We start from the raw sequence: 24,420 nt of genomic DNA, 5'->3' as shown, positions 1-24,420 counted from the left end.
ATATTTACCATGGGTCAGACCTTGTACTAAGGTATTGAGACACAGAGATTAAAATACACATAAGCATTTGTACCTCCCAGAGGAGAAAGAATGTAGTAAGCACTGTGGTAAGCACTGCACAGTGTGTTGGAAGTATGTGCAGGTTACTATAGCAGCATGGTCTCAGGTTGGAATGACCCTAGAAAATTGGTTAAGCAGCCAAAGCTGGGAGAGTTTCTTAGGCAGATAGACAAGCAGAGACTTGGTTGTATAAGAAAGCGGCTCATTCATTAATTGTCATTGGCACAGCACTGAAGTTGCCAGTGGAAAAGTGTGAAGAGATGAGTGTCACGATGATTAGGGAAGAATCGCATCAGTCAGGACTTGCTCAATAGGGAACTGAGATTCAACTCAGAAGAAATGAGAAAGCCAGTGAAAGCTTCTGCACTTCTGTTAACCTTGGGTGTGCTTTTCAGTGTTGTCAGGGAGTTAGAACCAAACCAAACCAAAGAGAAATTAGCTCTGTGGTTACTGCAGCAGTCTTAAGTGAGGGTCTTGAAGGCTCTGAACCAAGGCAGTGAGAAGTGACAGTGGGGACAGAGAAGAGAGGGCACATCGAAAGGTTTTTGGAGAAGTACAATCGATAGCACTTTCTGTTACAGAGAGGCAGAGATTCTCCCTCGGGGAGCACATAGTGTGGTAGAGCTGTAAACAACAGTGAACAGAAAATTATCCTAAATTGTGCCCATGGCTGAAACAAAGTACAGGAGAAGGAGAACTGTCAGAGAAGGCTGAGATGAGATCAAGCATGTGAAGAAGAGCCTTTGTTCCCAGTGTATTATGCATCTTTTAAGATGTTTTAAAGAATGAAGTAGTAAGGTTTTGGACAAATGACTGTGTGAGTGTTGTAGAAAACACATTGGCTCAGGGAGAGACTGACTCAGCTGATAAAAATCTAGGCGAGAGGTGATAAAAACCTGGATCAAAGCCGTGCAGACAGAAATGACGGGGTAGATACATTTGATTTTTTTTTTTCTTGGTGTCCTAATAGCTAAGACTCGGTATGTAACCAGACCTTAGTAGAAAAGGAGTAAGGTGGGCAGAGTGGTGATGAGGACAGGGGTTTGGTCAGGTGGTAGAAAATGATGCTGTTAATTGGAAAACAAAATACAGAGTAAATAATGAAAGTGAAAAGTCATGAGCTGGCTTGAGGAGGAGACTAGTGGATAATCAAGTAGTTCAGCCAGCACTCAGAACTATGAGGCTGGAGTTGAGGAGGAAAATCTTTCTGTTTGACCATCAGCGTGGGGCTAGTGGATGAAGCCACAAGATGGACGAGAGGCTCCAGGGACGTCAGAGTCAGAGGCAGCTCCTGGAGCACAGACATGCAGATACCCAGCTGTGCACACATGTGCTCTCACGCGGGTGCCTGTGAATGAGTGGGCACTTGCTGCTCTGCCTTGCAGGAACTGTGACCTTTCCCTTCCACACTTGTTTATTTAATTTTACATCAACTGTTACCTAGAAAAAAAAACAAGTAAAAATGTAAGGAGAGAGTGCAAGTGAAAGAGCCATGGGAAAGTCAGTATTAAAAGATTTGTTATAAGAAGATCCAATTAAGAAAACTAGGGAGATAAATTGTTACCAAGATACAAGGGAATCAGGAGAGACATTTGAGAAATGGTCTGTGGTGCTGTCAACCAAGAGGTCAAGAGAAAAAATGGTGTTGGCAGTGGCCTTAGCCTCTGCTGATTTGAATAATCCTGTTAGATGTAATGAGGGCAGGAGGTAGGAGGACAAGAGAAGGGTGAGAATGTAAGAATATAAATATAGTTTGGATTATTTTTTCAATGTTACCTGGCTATGCAGGTATTCATTCCAACTTTTCTATCTATATATCACATGGCTTAGCCTATTTTTTATGGGAAAAATTTATTTTGTCTGGAAATTGTCACTGACTTTATCTTTGTTAAAAGGAAGAGGTCTTCAGACTATATACTGCTAACACCAAATTTAAAAAAATAGTATTTCAGGACTCCTTTTTACGGGGTAACCATACATCTTGGTTTGCTTAAGATAGTCTCTGTACATAGTTATTTCTTAGAATAATTATTAATAGTGTCTCCTTTTGTTCTTAAAAGTGTTCCAGAATGAACAATCAGTGGATATGCTCATCTTCAGGCATTATTAAAACTCTAGCTCTATGTTGTATCTAAAAACACTTGTAAAATAATTAAAACTATCAAGTTAAACATCAGGGAATTCTCATTTGTTCTTGCAGGGAAAAAAACTTTCTCAGTTTTTTTTTTTTTTTTTTTTTTTCCTAAGAAAGAAAATAAGACATTGGTAAATTTGACAAGGAAAATTTCATGGCTTTCCAAAAAAACCAAGTTAAAAGAGGAAAGCAGCTGACACAGTGGAAAAGCATCTACAGCATGTATTAGATGCTGAAGGTTAATTTACCTTTTGTACAAATAGGGAACTTGATACAGAAAACCAAGAATAAGCGATGAGGATATTACTAAGATGGGAACATAGTTCCCTCCTCAACCCCTGATGAGCCTTTATAGCCTATTTACAGGTGTCCTATTTTTCAGGACACAAAAGAGAATGTAATTTCCTCTGTGGCTTTTGTGAACAACTTTAATCTTGTTCTTTTATTATATTGTGTCATAATTCAAATAAAGAACCATGGAAGATAAATAATATATTTTTAATTCTAAAGCTTTGAAGGTAATAGTTAAGAACAAATCAGTGTAAAATATCCCATGGAAATCTCCAATTGGTTTTGGAAGCCTTTGTATATTTACACTAGCGAGTGTGAATTTAGATATTATATTAAGTAATAAGCCAACTCTACATAGTTTAATGGATAAAAATATTTGAATTGAATTATAAAACTTCTCTGAAATGTTGGCCAATGGCTTTGTCTTATTTAGGGGAACTACTTCAAGTTTTCAGTATCAGTGACCTGGTTGGTTATATAACTTGCTTATAACTACATTATTAATCTGTTTTTTTTAAATCCAATCATTCGAATATTCTATCATGATATATTTTACATTCCACAAAGATATCTTTATAGTTACCTTTCTTATTTATTGTGGGAAGCCCATTTACTCTGGTTCTCTTTCTCTAGCACATGGTGGTGATGGAAGACATGCTCAAAGACTTTCTCCTTGGAGAACACTTATTATTGGTTGGTAACCAGGTAAGTTAAGGCTAGGATGCAGGTACTAATGAATAAATGATAACAGTATTTAGGAAGCAATAAATTTCTTTTTCCTGTTTAGTTTTTTTTTTAAATGATTTTTTACCCTAGTTAAATATCTGATTTATTTAAAAGGTAAGAGTCTGCTACCTTTTAAATGTTAGAATTGCCTCGAGTCTTAAATCACTCTCATTCAGTCTCAGAACAAGTCCTTTCCATTCTGCCTCCTGCGTATCTACTCTTCATGCCTAACCTGTCGTGCTAGCCCCTACTGGCTTCAGTTAGCACCCGGATTATAGCGGATTATAGCGGTGACACTCCCACTGTGATCTGCTCTCTGCTTGGCAGCCAGGTGAAGGACTGACTCCCCTGACCCTTAGGTATAGTCTGTAGCATGCTATCCAGTCCTGTAGGATCTGGTCAGCCTACCTTTCCAGTCCTAAGCTTTGGCCCCTCTTTCCTTTCTGCATTGGCTTGAGCCACAATGAAATTTCCCTTGATTTCTTATCTTCTTTCTAGTCCTTGTTCCTGCTCCTCCTTCCGCATGGAACATCCTTTGCTTACATGCCCTGCCCCTAACTCTTGGGAGGGAGTCCTTCCCTTGTTCCTACTTGAGTTAACTTTCCCCTGCTTCTCCTCACTTCTGTCCCTTTATCACAGGAGTCCTGTGGTGCTGTGTTTACATGTGGGATGACTGTCTTTCCAACAGGTCTGGCAGCTCCTCAGGAGCAGGGATCATGTTTCTCCTGTTTACTCCTGTGTCAGTTCCCAGCATGGTGCCTACTGCATAGCTGATATTCAGTGTATGTTTATGGAGGTAGAAGAGGGAATTTTATACTTACAGGGTCCAATAACTCTGTTCATTTGAGTTATTGACCCACAATGAACACATTTTCACTTTTTGAAATTGTTCTTAATTAAGGGTAATGAGCTTTTTCTTGCACTTATAAAAATAGTACATATTCTTTGTATATTTAACCCCTCAAGCTTGCAATCTTAAAAGAATTGTTTAATAGAAAGGGACCACCTGATCAATTTACCGATTGAGTACACAGGCTTAGAAGTGAGCTGACTAGATATCTTCCACCATTCTTCCACATATGGCCATGTGACTTGGGCACATTGCTTATCTTACCAAGGCTCAGTTTCCTAATGACTAACCTGGGAATAAAAATAGTATGTCTTCTTTAAGGATGACATGAGATAATGCATGGAAAGTACTTCACACAGTGCTTGGTTCTTCCAGCTAAAAATAAAATCTCTGTATCACTGTGTAGTTTAAAAGTACTTCAGGAGTCTCTTGTTCCATTTTTTGTCTAAACAAGAATTAAGAGTAGAACAGCATTTGAAAGTTCTACCCACTTCACTGAAACGTCATTTTTCTGAAGAATTGTACACACCAGAGTAGGATGATAAAGATCAGTATGATCAATATTAATATTGAAATCCAAGAAGTCAGATTCTCATCTCACTTTGAAAAGTGATCACTTGTGGGCTTTTAAGTATTTTTGAGCCCACAAAAAAAAAGTTTCACAAACTTTTTTTAAAGATTTATTTGAAAGTCACAGTTACAGAGAGAGGGAGAGTAAGAGAGAGAAAAAGAGAGAGTTATCTTCCATCTGCTAGTTCTCTCCCGAAATGGCTACAATGGCCAAGACTGGGCCAGACCAAAGCCAGTAGCCAAGAGCTTCTTCTGGATCTCCTATGTGGGTGCCAGGGGCCCAACCAATTGGGCCATCCTCTGCTGATTTACCAGGCCATTAGCAGGGAGCTGGATTGGAAGTGGAGCACCTGGGTCTCTAACCAGAGCCCGTATGGATGCTAGCATTACAGGCAGCTGCTTTACCCACTAGACCACAATGCAGGTCCCTAACAAACTTTAAAGTTTTTATATATATATGTAGGTATTTACTTGAAAGGAAGAGAGACAGAGATATCTGTCATCCTCTAGTTCTGATATTGGATGTCTACAACAGCCAGGTCTTAGACACAAGCCAGGGACACTGTCAGGTCAACCTTATGGGTGACAGAGACCCAACTACTTGAGCCATCACCTGCTGCCTACCAGGCTGCATATTATCAGGAAGCTGGAATCAGAAGCCGAGCAGAGACTTGAACCCAGGCACTCTGACATGGGATATGGGTGTCCGAGTGGTGTCTTAACCACCAACTTGCTTTTTTTTTTTTTAATAAATGTTTCAGAGATTTTTTAGACTTTCACCTGGTGCAATGTGTGCGTCCTTTGTAGAACTTCTGCCATCACTCAAATGGCCTCAGAGAGATTACTGACATCACAGCAGAGCAGATCAACATGAGGAAAAGAACAGACCAGGAAATACAGATCTGAAGCTTGAGAAATAATTTTTTCTGATGAGCAGGCTTTCAAAAGGAAGGCCCTATAGAGGTCAAGGTGGGATGGCCAAGTGATTTTGAAATATCCTTGTGGTATTGATGTCCTGAGGGTTTGGTGGGTGGGTGCAGGTCGAATTTTTTCTCCGAGTAGAGCTACAGTTGAGCAGGTAAGAGGGTCATCTAGGATAAAAGGTTGAAGTTAGAGCCTCGTCAGTAAACACAGAGGCAGGGAGTGTGGTCTAACCTCTGGAGGTTGGGGAGAATGTGCTGAGCGAAGGGTGAGGTGGTACAGAGCTCTGCTTCTGCTTTTATGATAAATGGAAAAGATACATGAGAGTGTTTGGGGATGATTCAGGAGTTCTGTACAAATGTTGGTATGAACCAGTAAGCTACCTGTCATCTGTTTTCAGTCCTAAAGAAGGGAACAAGACACCAGAGCAAAGGACCCGGCAGTGGTTTGGGTGGAGTGGAGGGAAGAGCAGCTCCAGCTCCCTAGGTTTGTGGTTGGACCCAGCAGCTGAAGAGGATAGGCAGTCCCGCTGATTTAGGAACCAACTGGACAGAGACAGTAAGCTGACGCTCCCCAAGAGGCACAAGGCAGGCAACAGGGATGTCACAGACTTCTCCTTACCAGTCCTATCATGAATTCCATCAGTGACCAGCAAGTCACAGTGTCTCACCTTCTTTTACCCCGATTCTGCCACTCTTCATTTTGGAGAAAGAAGAATCAACAAAGGGAGATTGTTTTCAGTATAAATTTGCTATATTTAACTGACCTTGTTCGCTTCAGAAGGGTTTCTGTTCTTTCATTGTAAACTTCTGAGACTGCCAGTGTTATATCATAGGACCAGTGTGGAAGGGATTTTTAGATTTTCTAAGTAAATTCTGCTACTTGTGTCTATTATGTTAACTAATAAAAAAAAAAAGTCTTAGACTGTCATTTGATGATCTCCATTGTCTAATGCCCACTTTCAACTGAGTGTCTTCCATTCCTCCCCCTCAAAGTTTGTCCTCAGGTCAACAGTCTGATTCCCAGACATACCTCTTGGCAGTATTGTTCCAGCTTCTGTCCCTCACCATGTGATGAGGTCCCATCACAGTGCGATGCTCCCATTTCTCTATCTTTCTTACACAATCACTTTCAGCCTCAGAATGGAAGCGCAGTGTCATAGAAATGAAGTCGCTGCGAATCCAAAGACCTACCTTTTCTTGCCCAGATTTTTTTAACTCTATGTGATATTAAGTAAATCGTTATTTCTAAGGATACTTCCCTTTTTCTTTTCTTATCTATAAAATTATAGGATTGGATAGATAATTTTCAAGGCTACTCTGGCTACAATATCTGTACTATAGTTCTTTTTAAAAAAAAAAAAAGATTTATTTATTTATTTGAAGGACAGAGTTACGGAGAGAGAGAGAGAGAAAGAGAGAGAGAGAGAGAGAGAGAGAGTGAGTGAGTTTCCATCTGCTGGTTCACTCCCCAAATGGCCATGGCAGCCAGAGCTGGGCCAGGCCAAAGCCAGAAGCTTCTTCAGGATGTCCCACATGGTTGCAGAGACCCAAGCACTTGGGCCATCTTCCACTGCTTTCTCAGGCACATTAGCAGAGAGCTGGGTCAGAAGTGGAGCAGCTGGGACTTGAACTGGTGCCCATATGAGATGCCGGCACTGCAAGCATCAGCTTTTACCCACTTCTGCAACTGAACTGTCCACATTCTATACTTCTTTAAAGTCTTCTGATCACTTCAACCTGAAGGTTTGAGTCTATTTAAACTGTTGTAGCCGATCCTTTGTAGATTTCTTTTTCCTTCTGTCAGACTTACACATCTGTCTTAAAAAGAGTGAATTTTCATTATTTTTGCATCCTCTCTTTTGCCTTGTATATAGAAGATATTGAACAAATGTTTTCTGAATGGATTATTGAATTTTAGAAGCTACCTAAAATAAATTTCTTATGAGTAGACAAAAAGATTTAGAGGTAATATAAATTTAAAATTTAGCTTTGGGGCCAGCATTAGTATAACAGGTAAAGCTACCACCTTTGAGGCAGGCATCCTATATGGGTGATGGTTCCTGTTCTGGCTGCTCTGTTTCTGATCCAGCTCCCTGTTAATGGCCTGGGAAAAGCAGCAAAAGATGGCCCAAGTGCTAGGGTCCCTGCCTTTTATGAGAGAAACCTGGAAGAAGCTCTTGGCTCCTGGCTTTGGTCTGGCCCAAGCCCAGACATTGCAGCCAGCCATTTGAGAAGTAAACCAGTGGATGGAAGGCTCTCTGTCTCTCTCTCTCTGTCTCTGTCTCTGTCTCTCTCTCTCTCTGTGTGTGTGTGTGTGTGTATGTATGTTTCTCCCTCCCTCTCTGTAACTCTGTCTTTTGAATAGATAAAAATAAATCATTTAAAAAAATAAATAAAAATAAAATTTTGCCTTAGTTGGATTATTTTCAGGAAACTCTAGGGCAAATTGACCAAATTTCTTCTTCTGTGAGCTTGCAAGTATTGAGTGAAGGCCACAGATAAATTATGTAGAATCTAAGGTATGCCCACTCAAGAGAGTTAACAGCTAAGTTGCCCATTCAACTAGATATGGTTTTGTAATGATAGGCTCACAAGCTGGCACCATTATCAAAATGAGAGAAATACCAATTATTTTAATTTTTCTAATAATAATTAAGTGCTGATTAGTGGTTAGCTCATCTTTTTTTTTTTTTAATAAAGATTTATTTGTTTGTTTGAAAGGCAGAGTTACAGAGAGGCAGAGAGAGAGAGAGAGAGAGAACGAGAGGCCTTCCATCCACTGGCTCACTCCCCAAATGGCCACTATGGCTAGAGCTGTGTCCATTGAAGCCAGGAGCTTCCTCCAGGTCCTCCACAGGGGTGCAGGGGCCCAAGGACTTGAGCCATCTTCTACCGCTTGCCCAGGCCATAGCAGAGAGCTGGAGGGGAAGTGGAGCAGCCAGGACTCGAACTGGCACCCATATGGGATACTGGCACTGCAGGCAGTGGCTTTACCTGCTATACTGCAGTGCTGGCCCCTCATCTTTACATTTAGCAAATAAGAGAGTGTAAAATTAGCCAAGGTGGCTGGCTAAACTCTAACTAGAACTTTTTGAATACTTTAGCCAACTTTAGTTTCTTTCAAACTAGCTTTGAGAAGCTATTGCCTGGGACCAGTGTGGTGGCACAACAGGTTAATCCACTGCCTACAATGCTGGCATCCCTTTTGGGTACCCATTCGAGTCCTGGCTGCTCTCACTTCCAATCCAGCTCCCTGTTAATAACTTGGGAAAGCAGCAGAAGATGACCCAAGTGCTTGGGCCCCTGCACCCATGTGGGAGACCCAAAAGAAGCTCCTGGCTTTGGCCCCCCTGACCATTTTGGCCATTTGGGGAGTGAACTAGTAGATGGAAGTCTGTATCTTATCTCTCTCCCTCTCTCTAACTCTACCTTTCAAATAAATAAATCTTTAAAAAAAAAAAAAAGGAAAGCTATGGACTATCTCAAGAATTGAACAAGGGCCGGTGTCGTGGCTTAACAGGCTAATCCTCCGTCTTGCAGCGCCGGCACATCGGGTTCTAGTCCCAGTCGGGGTGCCAGATTCTATCCCGGTTGCCCCTCTTCCAGGCCAGCTCTCTGCTATGGCCCGGGAAGGCAGTGGAGGATGGCCCAAGTCCTTGGGCCCTGCACCCGCATGGGAGACCAGGAGAAGCACCTGGCTCCTGGCTTCGGATCAGCGAGATGCACCAGCCGCAGCGGCCATTGGAGGGTGAACCAACGGCAAAAAGGAAGACCTTTGTCTCTGTCTCTCTCACTCTCCACTCTGTCAAAAAAAAAAAAAAAAAGAAAAGAAAAGAAAAAAAAAAAAGAATTGAATGAGATTCTATAGTTAGACTCTTTAAAAAATAATTATTTATTTAAAAGGCAGAGGGAGACAGAGAGAGGGAGGGGGAGAGAGAGAAAGAAAGAAAGATTGATCTTCCATTGACTGGTTCACTCCCCAAATGCCTGCTACATCCAAGGCTGGGTCAAGCCATAGCCAGCATCCCAGAACTCATTCTGCTCTCCTCTAAGTCCTGATCACCCAGGAGAGCCGTTTCGGAGGGAATATATATGTTTGCAGTCAGAGTAACCCAGATCCTTTTAAATGGCTCTGAAAATGGCCTGCTTTGGAGTTTCGTACCTTTCTTAATATTTTGTGTGCTTTCTCACCCTCACCCTTACTTCCACCTTGTGAAACATTACAATGTAAAAGGAAAATGAAAGGTAAGTGAAGGTGCAGGTGGGAGATTGAAAATTTGATTCTCAGTTCTGGTGGGGTAGTGTGGCAGTGACAGCTGTCTTCAAAAATACCAGCTTTTATCACATGACACAGAGGGAACTGTTCGTAATGATTGACCAGGATTCCTCCCTTCTCTTTTTCTTTTTTTAAAGATTTATTTATGTGTTTGAAAGGCAGAATGACAGAGAGGCAGAGGCAGCGACAGAGACAGGTCTTCTATTCGCTGCTTCACTCCCCAGATGGCCACAACAACTGAAGCTGCGCCGAACCAAAGATAGGAGCCTGGAGATTTTTCCACATCTCCCATGTGGGTGCAGGGGCCCAAGCACTTGGGGCATCTTCTGCTGCTTTCGCAGGCCATTAGCAGAGAGCTGGATCGGAAGTGGAGCAGCCAGGACTCTAACTGGCCCCCATATGGGATGTAGGCACTGCAGGTGGTGACTTTAATCACTATGTCACAGCGCTGGCCCCTCCCTTCTCTTTTTCTAAAATATTAAATAATAACTAAAAATGAAGCTTTAGGGACTATCATATGGACAGAGAAACCAGCAACAATTTAGTGTAATTATACAATAAACTATAACAATTACTCAATACAGACTACTTACAGAAAGATAACAAACTACATAGCCTTTTTTTTTTTTTTTTTTTTTTTGGCAAACAAGAAACTAAAATCTGTGAAAGACACTTCCAATGGTTGAAATTTTATCTAGAGATATTTCAGAAGATTGCTGTGTTACCAATGGCAACTTTTGGAATGAGGAAATTAAAAGGAGTAAGTGTTGATTTTGAGGTGTCTCAAGTTCTTTCACCTTTAGGAAGCCTAATCCTACCTTTTCTTGCAGATTAAATCTTTATAAGAGTCTATGGTATTAGACAAGACTCACACTTATTGAAGAAGCTAAAAACTGTCATAATTTTTCATAGCAAAATAAAGTAGCTTGCATCTTACTTTGATAAAATAGAATTTTTAAATTATTTCTGTTTTCTATGAAGGATTTTTATGACACAATACAGAGTGTCTCCTATAAGTGAAAGAGAATTGTGCTGCCTTTCAACCAGCTGGAATAGGGTGCCCTGAAATTACACATGCCCCATGGTCACCCGGCATACAATGCTGCACACTGTAGAACCACTTAGCATGCTGCTAACATGCATTCCTTTCTACTGAATGCAATTATAACATTACAGGTACCTTTCCTGCAATTAGACATTCCGTGCTTCATAAAAAAAAAAAAATAGCATGGCTTTCTATTTAACAAAGCCAGTGATGCTTTTTATTCCAACTCTAGCCCAAGAATAAGCTTTCTACCTTCCCATGCTTGCTTTTCTTTTGACTTGTAGAGTCATATTTCATTTGATATAAAAATATTTGTCATGAAAGTCTCGATTATAGAATCTGCCTATACAGACATCTGTTTGTAAGAATGCATGACTTTTGAGAGACAGTAGCATTTTATTGGATATTTGAAGGGAAAAGTTATTTTAGTTATGTGCTGTTCTAATGTTCCAATGCCCTTACATAAGAATTATTGTTAAAATATGCAGTGCTGCTTTTAGAAGTGAAAGTTTAATCATCTGCATATAATAATATTGCTTAGGTTCTAGAATTAGACAAAATTTCAAAGTCATCAAAGTTTATATTTAATGAGGCACTATTAATTACAATCATTTCTATGTGAATGTGGACTAGACAAATCACTCGCTAGAGCTTGCACTTTTTTTCCATTTTAAATCAGCTTTGTGTGTTTAATAGAATAATAGGAGTCTGGTAAATTTTTTATTAAATACTCCTCATATTTGACAATCTATATATTTTGCCCTTACCAAAATCTTGATGCATTTTTGTCTTCTTTATCCAATAAAAATCCAGCTGTGGCTAGTTTTCATGTAGGATGGCTTCTCTGCCTTTTATGTTTCCTCCATGTGTATGTTCCTGTCTTCCAGCTTCAATATTTAACTACATTTTTTCCATCTTTTTTCATCTATCCCCTCAATACATTTTGTATGTCATCTTTCAAAACTTTATTTTTTACAAATCATTTTTCTTACATATCTCAGTATTTATCTCTAATATAAGTCAGTCAGTAGTAGTATAAAATAATAAATGAGCAAATGATACCCTGTCTATTTTCAGTTTTTCTTAATTATCTCAAAAGTGTTACTTTATAGTCACTTTGTTCCAGTCAACATCCAAAGAAAGCCTGGTCATTAAATTTACTTGATGTGCTGCTCAAGTCTCTTTGTAAGAGGAAAAATGTACTTTCCTGTTATTTTTATTCTGAGAGGTATTGATCCATTTTCAATAATATACACATTTTTTTGCAGAATTATGCCAATGTTGATGAACATCCACTAAGGAAATATTTTCTTAGAGTGAACTTCATAAACCTAATTCCTTGATTAATTTATCCAGTAAGATAAAATGATAGATATTTATTTATGGCTATAAATAACTGCTTTCTTTTCTTAATTTTCATAGCATTTGGCATTTTAAGTCACATATATTATTTTAAAAACAGCAAATATAAATTTATTGTCAACTAAGCATGACTCTGTAACATTGTTAGTGTATAATTCTTTGAATATCATTCCCTCTTTTAATTATAAGCTTATTGTGACCAAGTAGTTAGTTTTTCTCCTGGTAAAGGGCTTAGTGAGTACTTGCTGCATTATTTAATACTGAGATATTATGAATATTTTATTGCCAAAATTAAAGAATGTGTGAATTTTGCTAATTAATTTGAACTGAGCCCTGGCAGGTTGCTACGGTGCACCATCAAAAATATACTATGTTGCTATGCCAGCATAATTGTCTAAAATCTGTAGAGAGACTGAACAGTTTGTCCAGAAATTTTCTTGCCTGTACTCCCAGCTGGTATTGGCAGCAGGTAACTTGATAACTAAGTGTGCTATGCTTCTGATAGCTCTAGCAGCCTAGGGGTCCAAGGCTATGAAATATGTGACTTTCGTCAAACGTTGTGATACTCTCACCTTTAAGTTATCTTTTTGTCCCTTCACAACCCTTTATTAGTGAATTTTCCTGACTGTAAGTTTCCTGACTATAATTCTTTGCCATTCTGCCACATTCTCTCAGTTTTTTTTTTTTTTAAATCTTGTTTATTTGATGACAGGAGTGGGGTGTGGGGAAGAGGGGAGACTCATACAGAATGACACAGAGATAGGCCCAGCAAAAACTTGTTTTCTTCTTCTTCTTTTTTTTTTTTTTTTTTTGTTTTAGAAAGCTTTTATTTAATAAATATAAATTTCATAGGTACAGCCCTTGGAATATAGTGGTTCTTCCCCCCATTCCCACCCTCCCACCCGCAAACCATCCCATCTCCTACTCCCTCTCCCATCCCATTCTTAATTAAGATTCATTTTTAATTATCTTTATATACAGAAGACCAACTCTATACCAAGTAAAGATGTCAACAGTTTGCACCCACACAGACACACAAAGTATAAAGTACTGTTTTAAGATTAGTTTTACCATTAATTATCATAGTATAACTCATTAAGGACAGAGTTCCTACATTGGAAGCAAAGTGCACAGTAACTCTTGTTGTTAATTTAACAATTGACACTCTCATTTATGATGTCTGTAATCACCCAAGGCTCTTGTCATGAGCTGCCAAGGCTATGGAAGCCTTTTGAATCCACAGACTCCATCATTATTTAGGTAGGGCCATAAGTGAAGTAGAATTTCTCTCCTCCCTTTAGAGAAAAGTACACCCTTCTTTGATGGCCCATTCTTTCCACTAGGGTCTTGCTTACAGAGATCTTTCATGTAGGCCATTTTTTTCCACCGTGTTTTGGCTTTCCATCCAGCCAAAACTTGTAGCTAGAAACTCAAGCCATATTCCCCACATGGATTATAGAAACCCAACTACTTGATCCATCACCTGCTACCTTCTAGAATGCACATTAGCAGGAAGCTGGAATTGGAAGTGGAACCAGGACTCATACCCAGGCATTCTGATATGGGATGAGGGCATCCCAATGTTTGGTTTAACATTAGGCCAACAGCCCACCCCTTGGCAAATTTAGTTTGTTTCTCCAGTGTTTTTTAGTGATTTTTTTTTAAACATTTAATTTGTATGTTTATTTTGCTCTTGCAGATACATTGATTTCTTCCCCCCCCTACAGTGTCTGTGATGGCTGCTTAGGTGGTACCTAATGGCTGACCTTGCTACCTAAAAGTACATCTTTGCCATTTATAGCAACACAGCATTTCAAAGGGAAATTGCAAGGATATTGATTTTTATTCTTGTGTGTGAAATGAAGGTTATGACTGTGACAGGAAGCTTTATAAGTAAGTGTGTTTTAGAGCCATGCAAATTAATAATACAGTTAAAATGACTGTCTTCTCCTCTGGGGACTATTTGTTGGTTCTGTTAGAAGGACTCATGTTTGTGAATTTATAAGGCTAATAAGCTTTTTAGGGAAAGAATTTTAGATTTTATTTGAAAGGGAGAAAAAAGAGAGATCTTCAATATGTAGATTTATTTCCCAAATTCCTTCAGCAGCTAAGAATGGGCCAGGCCAAAGCCAGGAACATGGAATTCCATCCAGATCTCCTACAAGGGAGGTAGGTATCACAGTGTTTGAGCCATCACCTGTTGCATCCCAGGGTGCACATTAACAGGAAGCTGGGATCAGAAGTAGAGCTGGTGCTTGGACCCAGGAACTTCTGTATTCAATGTGGGTGGCCCAAGTGAAACATTTACCTCATGCCAAAAGCCTGCCCCCACTACTCAGTTAATATTTTTTCTAGTTATGCAAGCAGTGTATATTCATTGAGAGAGTTTGGAAAATAAGAAATTGTTAGTGATTGGGGCAGGCACTGTGGTACAGCAGATTAAAGCCCTTGCCTGCTGCACTGGCATCACATATGGACACTGATTTAAGTACTGGCTGCTCCACTTTCAATCCAGCTCCCTGCTAATGCACCTGGGAAAGCAGCAAAGGATGGCCCAAGTGCTTGGTCCCCTGCACCCACTTGGGAAACCTGGAGGAAGCTCCTGGTTCCTGGCTTTGGATTGGCTCAGATCCGGCCATTGCAGCCATTTGAGGAGTGAACCAGAAGATGGAAGACCTCTCTCTTGTCTCTCCCTCTCTTTCTAACTCTTTAAATCTTTAAAAAATAAAGGAAATTGTTAGTGATCATATAGCAGCAATCTTTTATTATGGGATCAAAGAATATTTATTTTTTAAGATTAATTTTTTAAGTTTTTTTTTTTTGTTTAATTTATTTGAGAGGCAGAGTTATAGACAGAGAGAAGGAGAGACAGAGTGAGAGAGCCTCCATCCGTTGTTTCACTCCTCAAATGGCCGCAATGGCCAGGGCTGGGCCAGGCCAAAGTCAGGAGCCAGAAACTTCTTTCAGTTCTCCCACATGGGTTCATGGGCCCAAGTACTTGGACCATCTTCTTCTGCATTCCCAAGCCCATTAGCAATGAGCTGGATTGGAAGTGGAGCAGCTGGGACTTGAACTTGCACCCATATAGGATGCTGGCACTGCAGGCAGAGACTTAAACTTCTACACCGCAGCACGGAACCCAAAGAATAATATTATAGATAGTGTTTGGAGATCAACTTGTCTAGGCCTTCCCCATAAAATGAATGAATCTAGGTTCAGATGGTAGTAGGAATCTCCATCTGAGGAGGATTAAGCAGGGATTCTCTTAGCTCCTAATATAATGTAGTTTCAGACATTTTAAGCAAAGAATTATAAAACTCAACCTTTGAGAGAAATTTTAAGTTAAAAAGAAGCTATAATTTATTTGTCCTGAATTACTGCAATAAAAATTTATCTTTTTATTATAGCTTATATTTATTAATGATATTCACATAGTAACTTTACTTAAAATGAATTTAGGGCACCATTCAAAGAACATTTCTCAATATTACACAAAGTGAACTAATTTAATGACAAGTATTAAAGAATTGAGGGAAACTGGAAGACAGGCCAAAATTAACAATGTTCCTGAGAGCACAAGGGCAAGTTGAACACTAACAATTGACTTGGATCAATTAAAAGAAATTTCTGCAGAGAAAGGTTATTGGCATAGTGGTTGAGATGCCACTGGAGACGTCTCAGGTGTGAGTGCCTGGTTCAAGTTGCAGCTATACTTTTGATTCATCTTCCTGCTGGTGTTTACCCTGGGAAGGCAGCAGATAATGGTCCAAGTACTTGAGGCCTTACCACCCATGTGGGAGATTGGAATGTGTTCCAGGCTCTTCCCAACTTTGGCCTGGCCTGGTCCTGGCTGCCATGTGCATTTGGGAAGTACACTAACAGGTGGAAGTGTTGTCTCTTGGCTTTCAAATAGTTGTTGGTTTTTTTTTTTTTTTTCTGTGCATAACAAAAGATCTGGATTGACTTCTTCACCTTCTTCCCTCCTGAAACCTGGATACCCTGTAAGGAGTTCCCAAACCTATTATAGATGATTTTCTAACCTTGAACTGACTGTTGACTCTGCGACATCAAGGTAAATACTCATGCAAAACAGTTCAGAAAACACTACCTCCTGACTTCTGTTTTACAACAGGAAGCCATAGAAGATACAGTTCAGTCTACTAAGTCAGAATGAATTTGTCTTTAAAGTCCCATTGTGTGCAAGATTTTAATTTTTTAGAACTTTGCGGGCTCTCTGAAACAGATACATTCCCTCCCACTCACGGGACTGGTATGAACATCAAGTGATTACACTGAATGTGCATTTATGCATGAAGCAGAGGACTTCCTAAATGTTAGTTTCCTCCTGTTTGTTTGAACAATGGAAGCAGAAGGTTCCCAGAAGAAGTTCCTACCCCCTTTTGAAAGAGCATAGCATATCACATAACTTCCTCTTCCTTTTCTTCTCTCTTCTGCCCAAGCTTGAATAGCTGTTGTCTACAGATTACTTATGAGTCCAGCAGCAATGGAGACCTGAGTAGAGCAACTGTCCTGGTCTCAAGGAGCATGTGACTAGCTGAAGCACGTGACATATGTCTGAGGGATGCTGTAGTGAGAGACAGGGGCTTAGGAACCCAAAGGCGGAGACCATTCTGGTGCTGGGGACAGGAGAAAACAGTGGCACCAGTCAGGCAAGGCTTCAGAGAGATGAGGAAATTTTATCAGAAATCTAAAGGGTGAGTGGAAGATGACCAATAAAAGGGAATGGATAAGCTGTTCTCATCCAAAGGAACAATAGGAGCAGAGATGTGGAGCCCCACAGGTAATTGCACAGGAGATGGTTGGCTGCTAGGAACATGTGTGAGTGAGCCTTGAAGAGGCTTGATTCAGTATATACTAAGTAAAGATTTCATCAGTTTGCACCCACACAGAAACACAAGGTGTAAAAATACTGTTTCAGTACTAGTTATAGCATTACTTCACATTGGACAACACATTAAGGACAGATCCCACATGAGACGTAAGTACACAGTGACTCCTGTTGTTGACTTAACAATTTGACATCCAAAGTTAAACTGCCGTTTTCAAAACAGACTTCCCTCCCCAACCCAGGAAACACTTCCCTCGCCTGCTTTTCTCATCTCTGGATGGAAGGACCTGACACCTGGTGCCTAAGACAGAAACTTTAACTCCTTAATCTCCTAATCCCCACCCAGTCCATCCCCAAATCCTATTGTTCTTTTTCTTAAGTATCTCTTAAATTCTGCATTTCTCTCTCCCTCTTAGTTTCAGTCACTGTTATCTCCTGCTTGAATCTTTGAAGGAGTTTCTGGATTGCTTTCCTCTTTGTCTCTGCTGGACCATTCCATCTGAAACTGAACAGCTCCTCCTTTTCCTCCTTTCTTCTCTTCTGGTGGCTTCTCAGTGCTTTTAGGAAGCAGTTCCAGCTCTTTTAAATAGCTTCCAAGGCTTTGACAGAGCTAGACCTCATCTAGCTTTCCAACCCTGTGTTTTATCTTCCTCACTTGTCCTGTAGATTTTGACTTCTCGTGGAACTATCCAGGTCTCTTGTTCACTATTAGATGTCTCCTGTGATGGCATTCATCACATGTATCTATTGTATTTGCTTCACAGTCTATGTTCCCTGCTAGACTGTAAACTATGTGCAGGGAGCTGTAGCTAACTAATTACCTTTGTATCAAGCTCAGCTAGAATGGTGCTGTAGCATTAGGGGCTCAGCTAGTTGATGAATTAGACAGATGGAGGAATGAAGGAGAAATGAAGGAATGGCAGGAAAGGAAATAGAAGTCTTGTAAGTAGGGATTGTGATGATCCTAGTGACATCATGAATAAGGACAAGGGAAAAAAATGGAACAGTCAAAAAATTCTGAGACTTCCATTAAGCAGCTGGTCACAGTATGGCCATACTGTTGTATTGAGATTAAAAAGAAAGAGGAGTAGTTTGAGTGGGAGCATAATGAGTTCAGCATGAACATCTGGTAGAGGTTCAGCTGACAGCAGTAGGGCATCTCAGATGGCGCTAAGGAGAGAAGTGTGAGCCCTAGTGATGACCGAGGGCACAGGAGTGGGGGAGGTTTCCCAGAAAGTATATACTGGGGCAAGAAGACAGCTGAGGCTGAAATTCGTGAGACCATAACACTTAGCAAATGAACTCCTGAGTGGCCACTGAGGAGCCCACACGTTGAAACACAATGAAACCCTGCTTTCATTGGGTTTGTAAGCTCAGGAGGAATTTGAAAAAGCGTGCCTGATTCAGTAACTTTGGAGGTAGAGAGAAAGGAACAACTTCCCGATACAAGTTGTTAGCTCTCTGTGTCTTACTTCTTTCAGGAAGTCCTCTGTGTTTCCCACAATTTAATACATTTATGTTTGCTTTTCTCTAGGATCACTGAATGTACCAGGGCTGAAATATTAACACAGACATTTCACTCATCTGATTTTATATGTTTAAAGTTTTGTGTTCATTGCAGCATTGTGCTTAAAAAATACACAGCTGTTGAAATTGACATGTGAATGTGCAAATGCATTTTCCTTCTCTGCTTCTGTACTTCACTTGAAACTATTTTGGTTGAAATCCAGTTTGATACTGAAATGATTTCTAGAACGTGAAACGACCCATTGTTCTTGCTTTAGTGTATTTGTCAGTTTGACATTTGGCTCTGATAATATGGAGCCTTTTGTATGTGAAACAAATTGGATCATTTGCAAAACTTGTCTAGCTTTTATAACTCTACAAGTCATCACAGATTCCATTAATCAGTATCCTATTAGCATGGCCATTTATTTATCTGTAAATTAGAAGTAGACACACACACACAGATCTTCTATCCACTGGTTCATTCCCTAGAAGGCCACAATGGCCAGGGCTGGGCCAGACTGAAGCCAGGTGCTTCTCATGGGTGTGCAAGGATCCAAGCACTTGGGCCACCCTCCGCTGCTTTCCCAGGCATTAGCCTTTGCTGGATGAGAAGTGGAGCAGCTGGGACTCAAACCAGCACCCATATTGGATGCTGGCACTGCAGATGGTGGCTTAATCTGCACCATAGCACTGGTCCCCATTGTTTATATTTTGCCAGTATTTATACCCCCTTTTCACTACTTCCCACATTTCCCATATTCACTCATTAATTTGATAAATATTTGCTGAATGCATTCTTTGTGTTGACCGCTGTCTGAGCTCTGTAGATACTAATAAGCGAAACAAGCATGGTCCCTGCTCCTCACGGCATTCAGTAAGCACCCATTTGATTGATTGGAATTTTTGTCCTTGAAGAGTGCTTGGAGAGTGCTTTTCCACACAGGAACTTTGAGTATGTAGTAAAAATACTGGTACTAATACCTGCTTCTCTGTTGGGCTTCAGCTGTTACTACTGTATACCATGCAATGTCCTTATTCACTTAAGTATTTTTTATTAATTAGGCTAGATCTTGTGTTGCTCTGTTTTCTGCTGCTAGAGCAAAATACTAGAAATGTTTAGGTCATAATTTTGGAGGTCCAAGATCATGTTGTCTGCATGACGGCTTCCTTGCTACACCACAGCGTAGCAGATGACATTATGGTAAGAGCTTATTTAAGAAAAAGAGATCACGTGACAAAAGCAGAGAATAAGAGAAATTCAAGGGCCAGTCTTGCTGTTTTTATAATAATCTATTCTCATGGAAATTAACTCTAAGAAACCAGCATTAATCTCTTGCTCTAGGCCACACCTTTTAAAGTTTTCTCACCACCTCAACACTCCCACACTAGACCAAACTTCCAGCACATGAGTTTCTGGGATACACACTCAAACTATATGCAGACCATTACAGATACTAGCAGTGTGGAAAGAGATCATTTAAAGCCCATATTACCTAAATAATTTCAAACTGAAAGATACATAATCTATAATGCAGGGCTAAAAACATCAGAGTCATATGGACCTGTGGTTGTGACCAGACTCCCCATGATTAGCTGTGTGATCATGTATTTACTGCTTAACTTGTCTGAGCCTTATTGTATTTTGGTTTGTGATGTTGCAATATCCATGCTACATACCTCATATAGCTTATAGTTATGATTACATGTAATAACATAGAAATACCTAGCATAGAGCCTGGCTCAATGTAATGTATCAATAGGGTATCATTGCTGTCACCTGTGAAATAAAACGCAACTTTAAAGCCACTTCCACTCTTTCTGACCACAAAACCTACTTGCTAGAAGACTTATACTCTACTAATAGTATTTCACTTCCAAGTGAAAGCTTTAAAATAGGGAAATAGTATGGGAGTGTATTCCATTTTTAATGGTCTATTTTCCATAAAAGGACAGCAACTTCAGCATCAGAAAATGATAAGGAAGTGGGAGCATTTCTAAGGAGAGTACATATAATTTTTTTTGGACAGGCAGAGTGCACAGTGAGATAGAGAGAGAGACAGAGAGAAAGGTCTTCCTTGGCCGTTGGGTCACCCTCCAATGGCAGCCGCGGCTGGCGCGCTGCGGCCGGCGCACCGCGCTGATCCGATGGCAGGAGCCAGGTGCTTCTCCTGGTCTCCCATGAGGGTGCAGGGCCCAAGCACTTGGGCCATCCTCCACTGCACTCCCGGGCCATAGCAGAGAGCTGGCCTGGAAGAGGGGCAACCGGGACAGAATCCGGTGCCCCGACCGGGACTAGAACCTTGTGTGCCGGTGCCGCTAGGCGGAGGATTAGCCTGTTGAGCCACGGCACTGGCCATATATAAATGTTTTATTAACATAGTTGGGTAGAAGTTTTAGGTTTCTAGAGTTTTAAAAGACTAGAAAGTGGGGTAAAAGAAGCAAAAATGAATGTTTGATTAAAAAATAAGACTGCGGCATTATGTTTATCTTCGTGTATCTGAAAGCCATACTTCTAAGGAGCTGATTAGAAGACCATTGATTTCATACTTACTTAATCTCCTTTGATGCCATTCTTCAACTCTGCAATAGTTAATAATCTTCTGTAATGTTTAGACTTTAGTGTAAAATTATGGAAAAGGAAAAAAATCAAGATATAAGAGGTTAATTTACAGATTTCTTTTAAAATAAGAAAAGCTTAGAACTAGTATGCATGCTTAGAAGTATATAAAAGAAACAGCTTTATATCATAGGCGATGTATTACAAATGTTTGCCAGTTTTGTTTTCATTAACAATAAATTAAAACAGTACAACTTAGAGAAAATTGTTTTTGGTAAAAGATTCTTCTGCTTTGGTATAAAATGATCTCTAAGCAAAACCTTTATTTTGTTTAATGATGTCTGTATAATTACAGGGTGTAGGAAAAAATAAGATTGTGGACCGATTCCTCCACCTGCTCAACAGACCCCGAGAATATATCCAGCTGCATAGGTAAGAGTATCAGACCCAAGACCTCTCAAAATATGATTTAATCTTTTATTTTTCTCCTGATGCAATTACTAATACATTCTTAAATGCCCATTTTATAAACCAGTTTCCTTCTGTTCTCCTGCTCTTATCTATCCTCTCCTTAAAAGGTAATAAAATCATGCAAAATTTATTTTTAAAGTGACTAATGCTTTATAAACATGAATTAATAGACATTTTGTGGACATAGAGTGATGAACATTACATTCTGGGAGCAGACCTCATCAACATTATGGCTCTTAAATTAGAAGAAAACTATGTAGAGCCTAAGCCCGTTCTCCAGCAAGAAGCTAAAATAGCTTACAAGAAGGAACAATAAACTATATGAATCTAAGATATGAGATAAGGAACTCAGAAATATGGAAAAAGTGTGTTTTTAATGTCTCCTTGCCTTCCTTTTAAACATTTGGTGGGTTATTTAGCTTTGTATAGACAGAATACTGGTTCCAGAATAGCTTTTGATCAAATAGACTTCTTCAGTACAAACCATTTTTAACTTTACAAGTGAAGCCATTTTAAATCTGTGAAAACAAAATATGAGCAACAGATTTACCAGAAACAAACAACAGCAACAAAGCTAACATCAAACAAAAGAGAGAAATGGAGATATGTAACAAGTAATGAGCAATTTAGAGCTTAGGTTATTATTATTTTAATTCCATGAGATTAGATGTTATACATTGGATGGAGTTATAATTAGTCTGGTTTGGGTCCTTTTGCTAAGTAATTATGAGTTCTTAAGAACGAACTATAGAAGAATGAGAGTAAACTTAATAGGTCAATGGAGAAAAAAGAAAGGACTGAAGGAAGCTGAGTTACTATCAAAAATTCCCTCTAGGAATTAACACCTCTGGCTGTGACAGATTGACAGATTAAGTACCAAATTAGCTCAACCAGAATAAAAAACTATAACTGGGCAGATTCACAAATAATGAGAAAAGAACAGCTACCAGAACTCTTACCTGGTTGGAAGCCTTCAATAAACCTATCTTGTATTCATAAGGTATCTTGTAAGTGAGTGAAATTGACATTTCGAGGTTTGGTTGTTCTTTATAGCCCTTGTTTTACTCTTGGTGAACAGTGGGTTTTCTACTTACTGCTTGTTGTATTCTTTATTTGGTCAACAATTAAGCTTGTAATTATAAAATAAACAAACTATGTCATTGCAAAAAATTTTTTAAAAAGTAAGGGAGGAGAGAGGGTGGGAGTGTGTGTGGGAGGGAATATAGGGTAGGAAGTATCAATATGCTCTTAATCTGTATATATGAAATACATGAAATTTGTTCACCTTATATAAATTTTTAAAAATCTCAAAGAAATAGAATTAATGTGTATGTTTTTAAAAACTGGAACAAAAAAAGAAAAAAAGAAGTAGGACTAATTTATCCCAAAAGTAAAAACTACTCTATGCCCACCCTTCCCACCCTTAAAGGGATTAAAAATAAATCTTGAAGAAACAAAGATATTTGCTGTTTAACATCATTTTGTAAGGTTTCTCATAAAAATTGATTTAAAAATAAAAACAATGAATGCTTAGGAAAGCAGATGGGCATGTCTGGATCAAAATAATTCAAATGTAAATGTATTGCTTACCTGAACAAAATTTGACACTTAACTAAGGAAGATTGCAAAATCTGAACACCCACCAACATAGCATTCATAATGTCAAGCATTCAATAGGAAATTGCTAGACATATAAAGAAGCAAGAAAATTGGTTGGTAGAATTAAAAATAACAGATGAAGAAATTAACATATAAAGCCTATAAAACAGTTGACATAAGTGTATCAAGGGGGGGAAATTAATGTAAAAAAGGAGTAATTAGAAATTCCCAGTACAGAAATGACAACTCAGAAAAGCAGCATACATACCAGTAATTTGAGTCTCAAAAGAGAAGAGGAAAAAAAAAGGTACAAAATGCTGTTTAAAGAAATAATGGTGATAAAAATCTCCAAATTTGATGAAAAGCATAAAGCCACCAATCCATGAAGTTTGGTGAACTCAACCAGAATAAAAAAAAAAAAGAAAAACTGCAGCATGACATATCATAGTCACATTTGTGAAAACCGAGAGAAAATTCTTAAAAGTGCCAGAGGAAAAATATTGCATACAGGAAAACAATGATAAAAATGACTGCTCACTTTTCAGGAGAAAATATAAACCACAGTTCTGTCCCAGTTCACTAGATGGAACACATCTCATCAGAAACTTTACTGGGTGACTGAAGGAAAAAAATCTGCCAACCAAGATTGTGTATCAGCCAAACTACCCTTTAGGTGTGAAGAAGAGATAAAGATATTTCCAGACAGACAACAGCTGAGAAAATTTATCATCACCAGACCTGTTCTACAGGATATCCTAAAGGGATTCTTCAAAATGAAAAATGGTAACAAGTAAAAAGAAACTATTAAAAAGAAGTAACCTCATAGAATAAAGGGTCCAGAAGTAACTCCTTGCATCTACAGCCTACTGATCTTTGATAAAGATGATAAGAAGGTGCATCATCGAAGGGACAAGCTATTAAATAAATGGTGCTGGGAAGTTTTGATATCCACATGCAAAACAATGCAGCTAAACCCTTATATTTCACCTTATACAAAAATGACCTCAAAATGGACTAAACACATAGATGTAAACCTGAAACTACAAACCTGTTCTAAGACAACAGGTGAGGGGGGCAGTATTTTGGTGTAGTGGGTTAGCCACCACCTATTATATTGGAATCCCATGTGGTTCCTTGACCCAGCTGCTCCCTTTCTGATACAGCTCCCCGCTAATGTGCCTGGGAAAGCAGTGGAAGA

At 39.3% G+C, this 24,420-nt stretch overlaps 1 protein-coding gene across 1 annotated transcript in view; it reads left to right on the top strand.

Moving 5' to 3' along the window:
* VWA8 (von Willebrand factor A domain containing 8) overlaps window positions 1–24,420 on the top strand; it is a 403,863-nt gene that overhangs the window by 193,589 nt on the left and 185,854 nt on the right. Inside the window, exons 20-21 of the mRNA XM_062194118.1 lie at window positions 3,119–3,190; window positions 21,508–21,584. Coding sequence (XP_062050102.1) covers window positions 3,119–3,190; window positions 21,508–21,584 — 149 coding nt within the window. The remainder of the gene's footprint in view (window positions 1–3,118; window positions 3,191–21,507; window positions 21,585–24,420) is intronic.

This window comes from Lepus europaeus, chromosome 6 (assembly GCF_033115175.1).
Source record: "Lepus europaeus isolate LE1 chromosome 6, mLepTim1.pri, whole genome shotgun sequence".
In the NCBI taxonomy this organism is placed as follows: domain Eukaryota; kingdom Metazoa; phylum Chordata; class Mammalia; order Lagomorpha; family Leporidae; genus Lepus; species Lepus europaeus.
The sequence above is the reverse complement of the archived record's forward strand: the minus strand, read 5'-3'. Positions and strand labels throughout refer to the sequence as shown.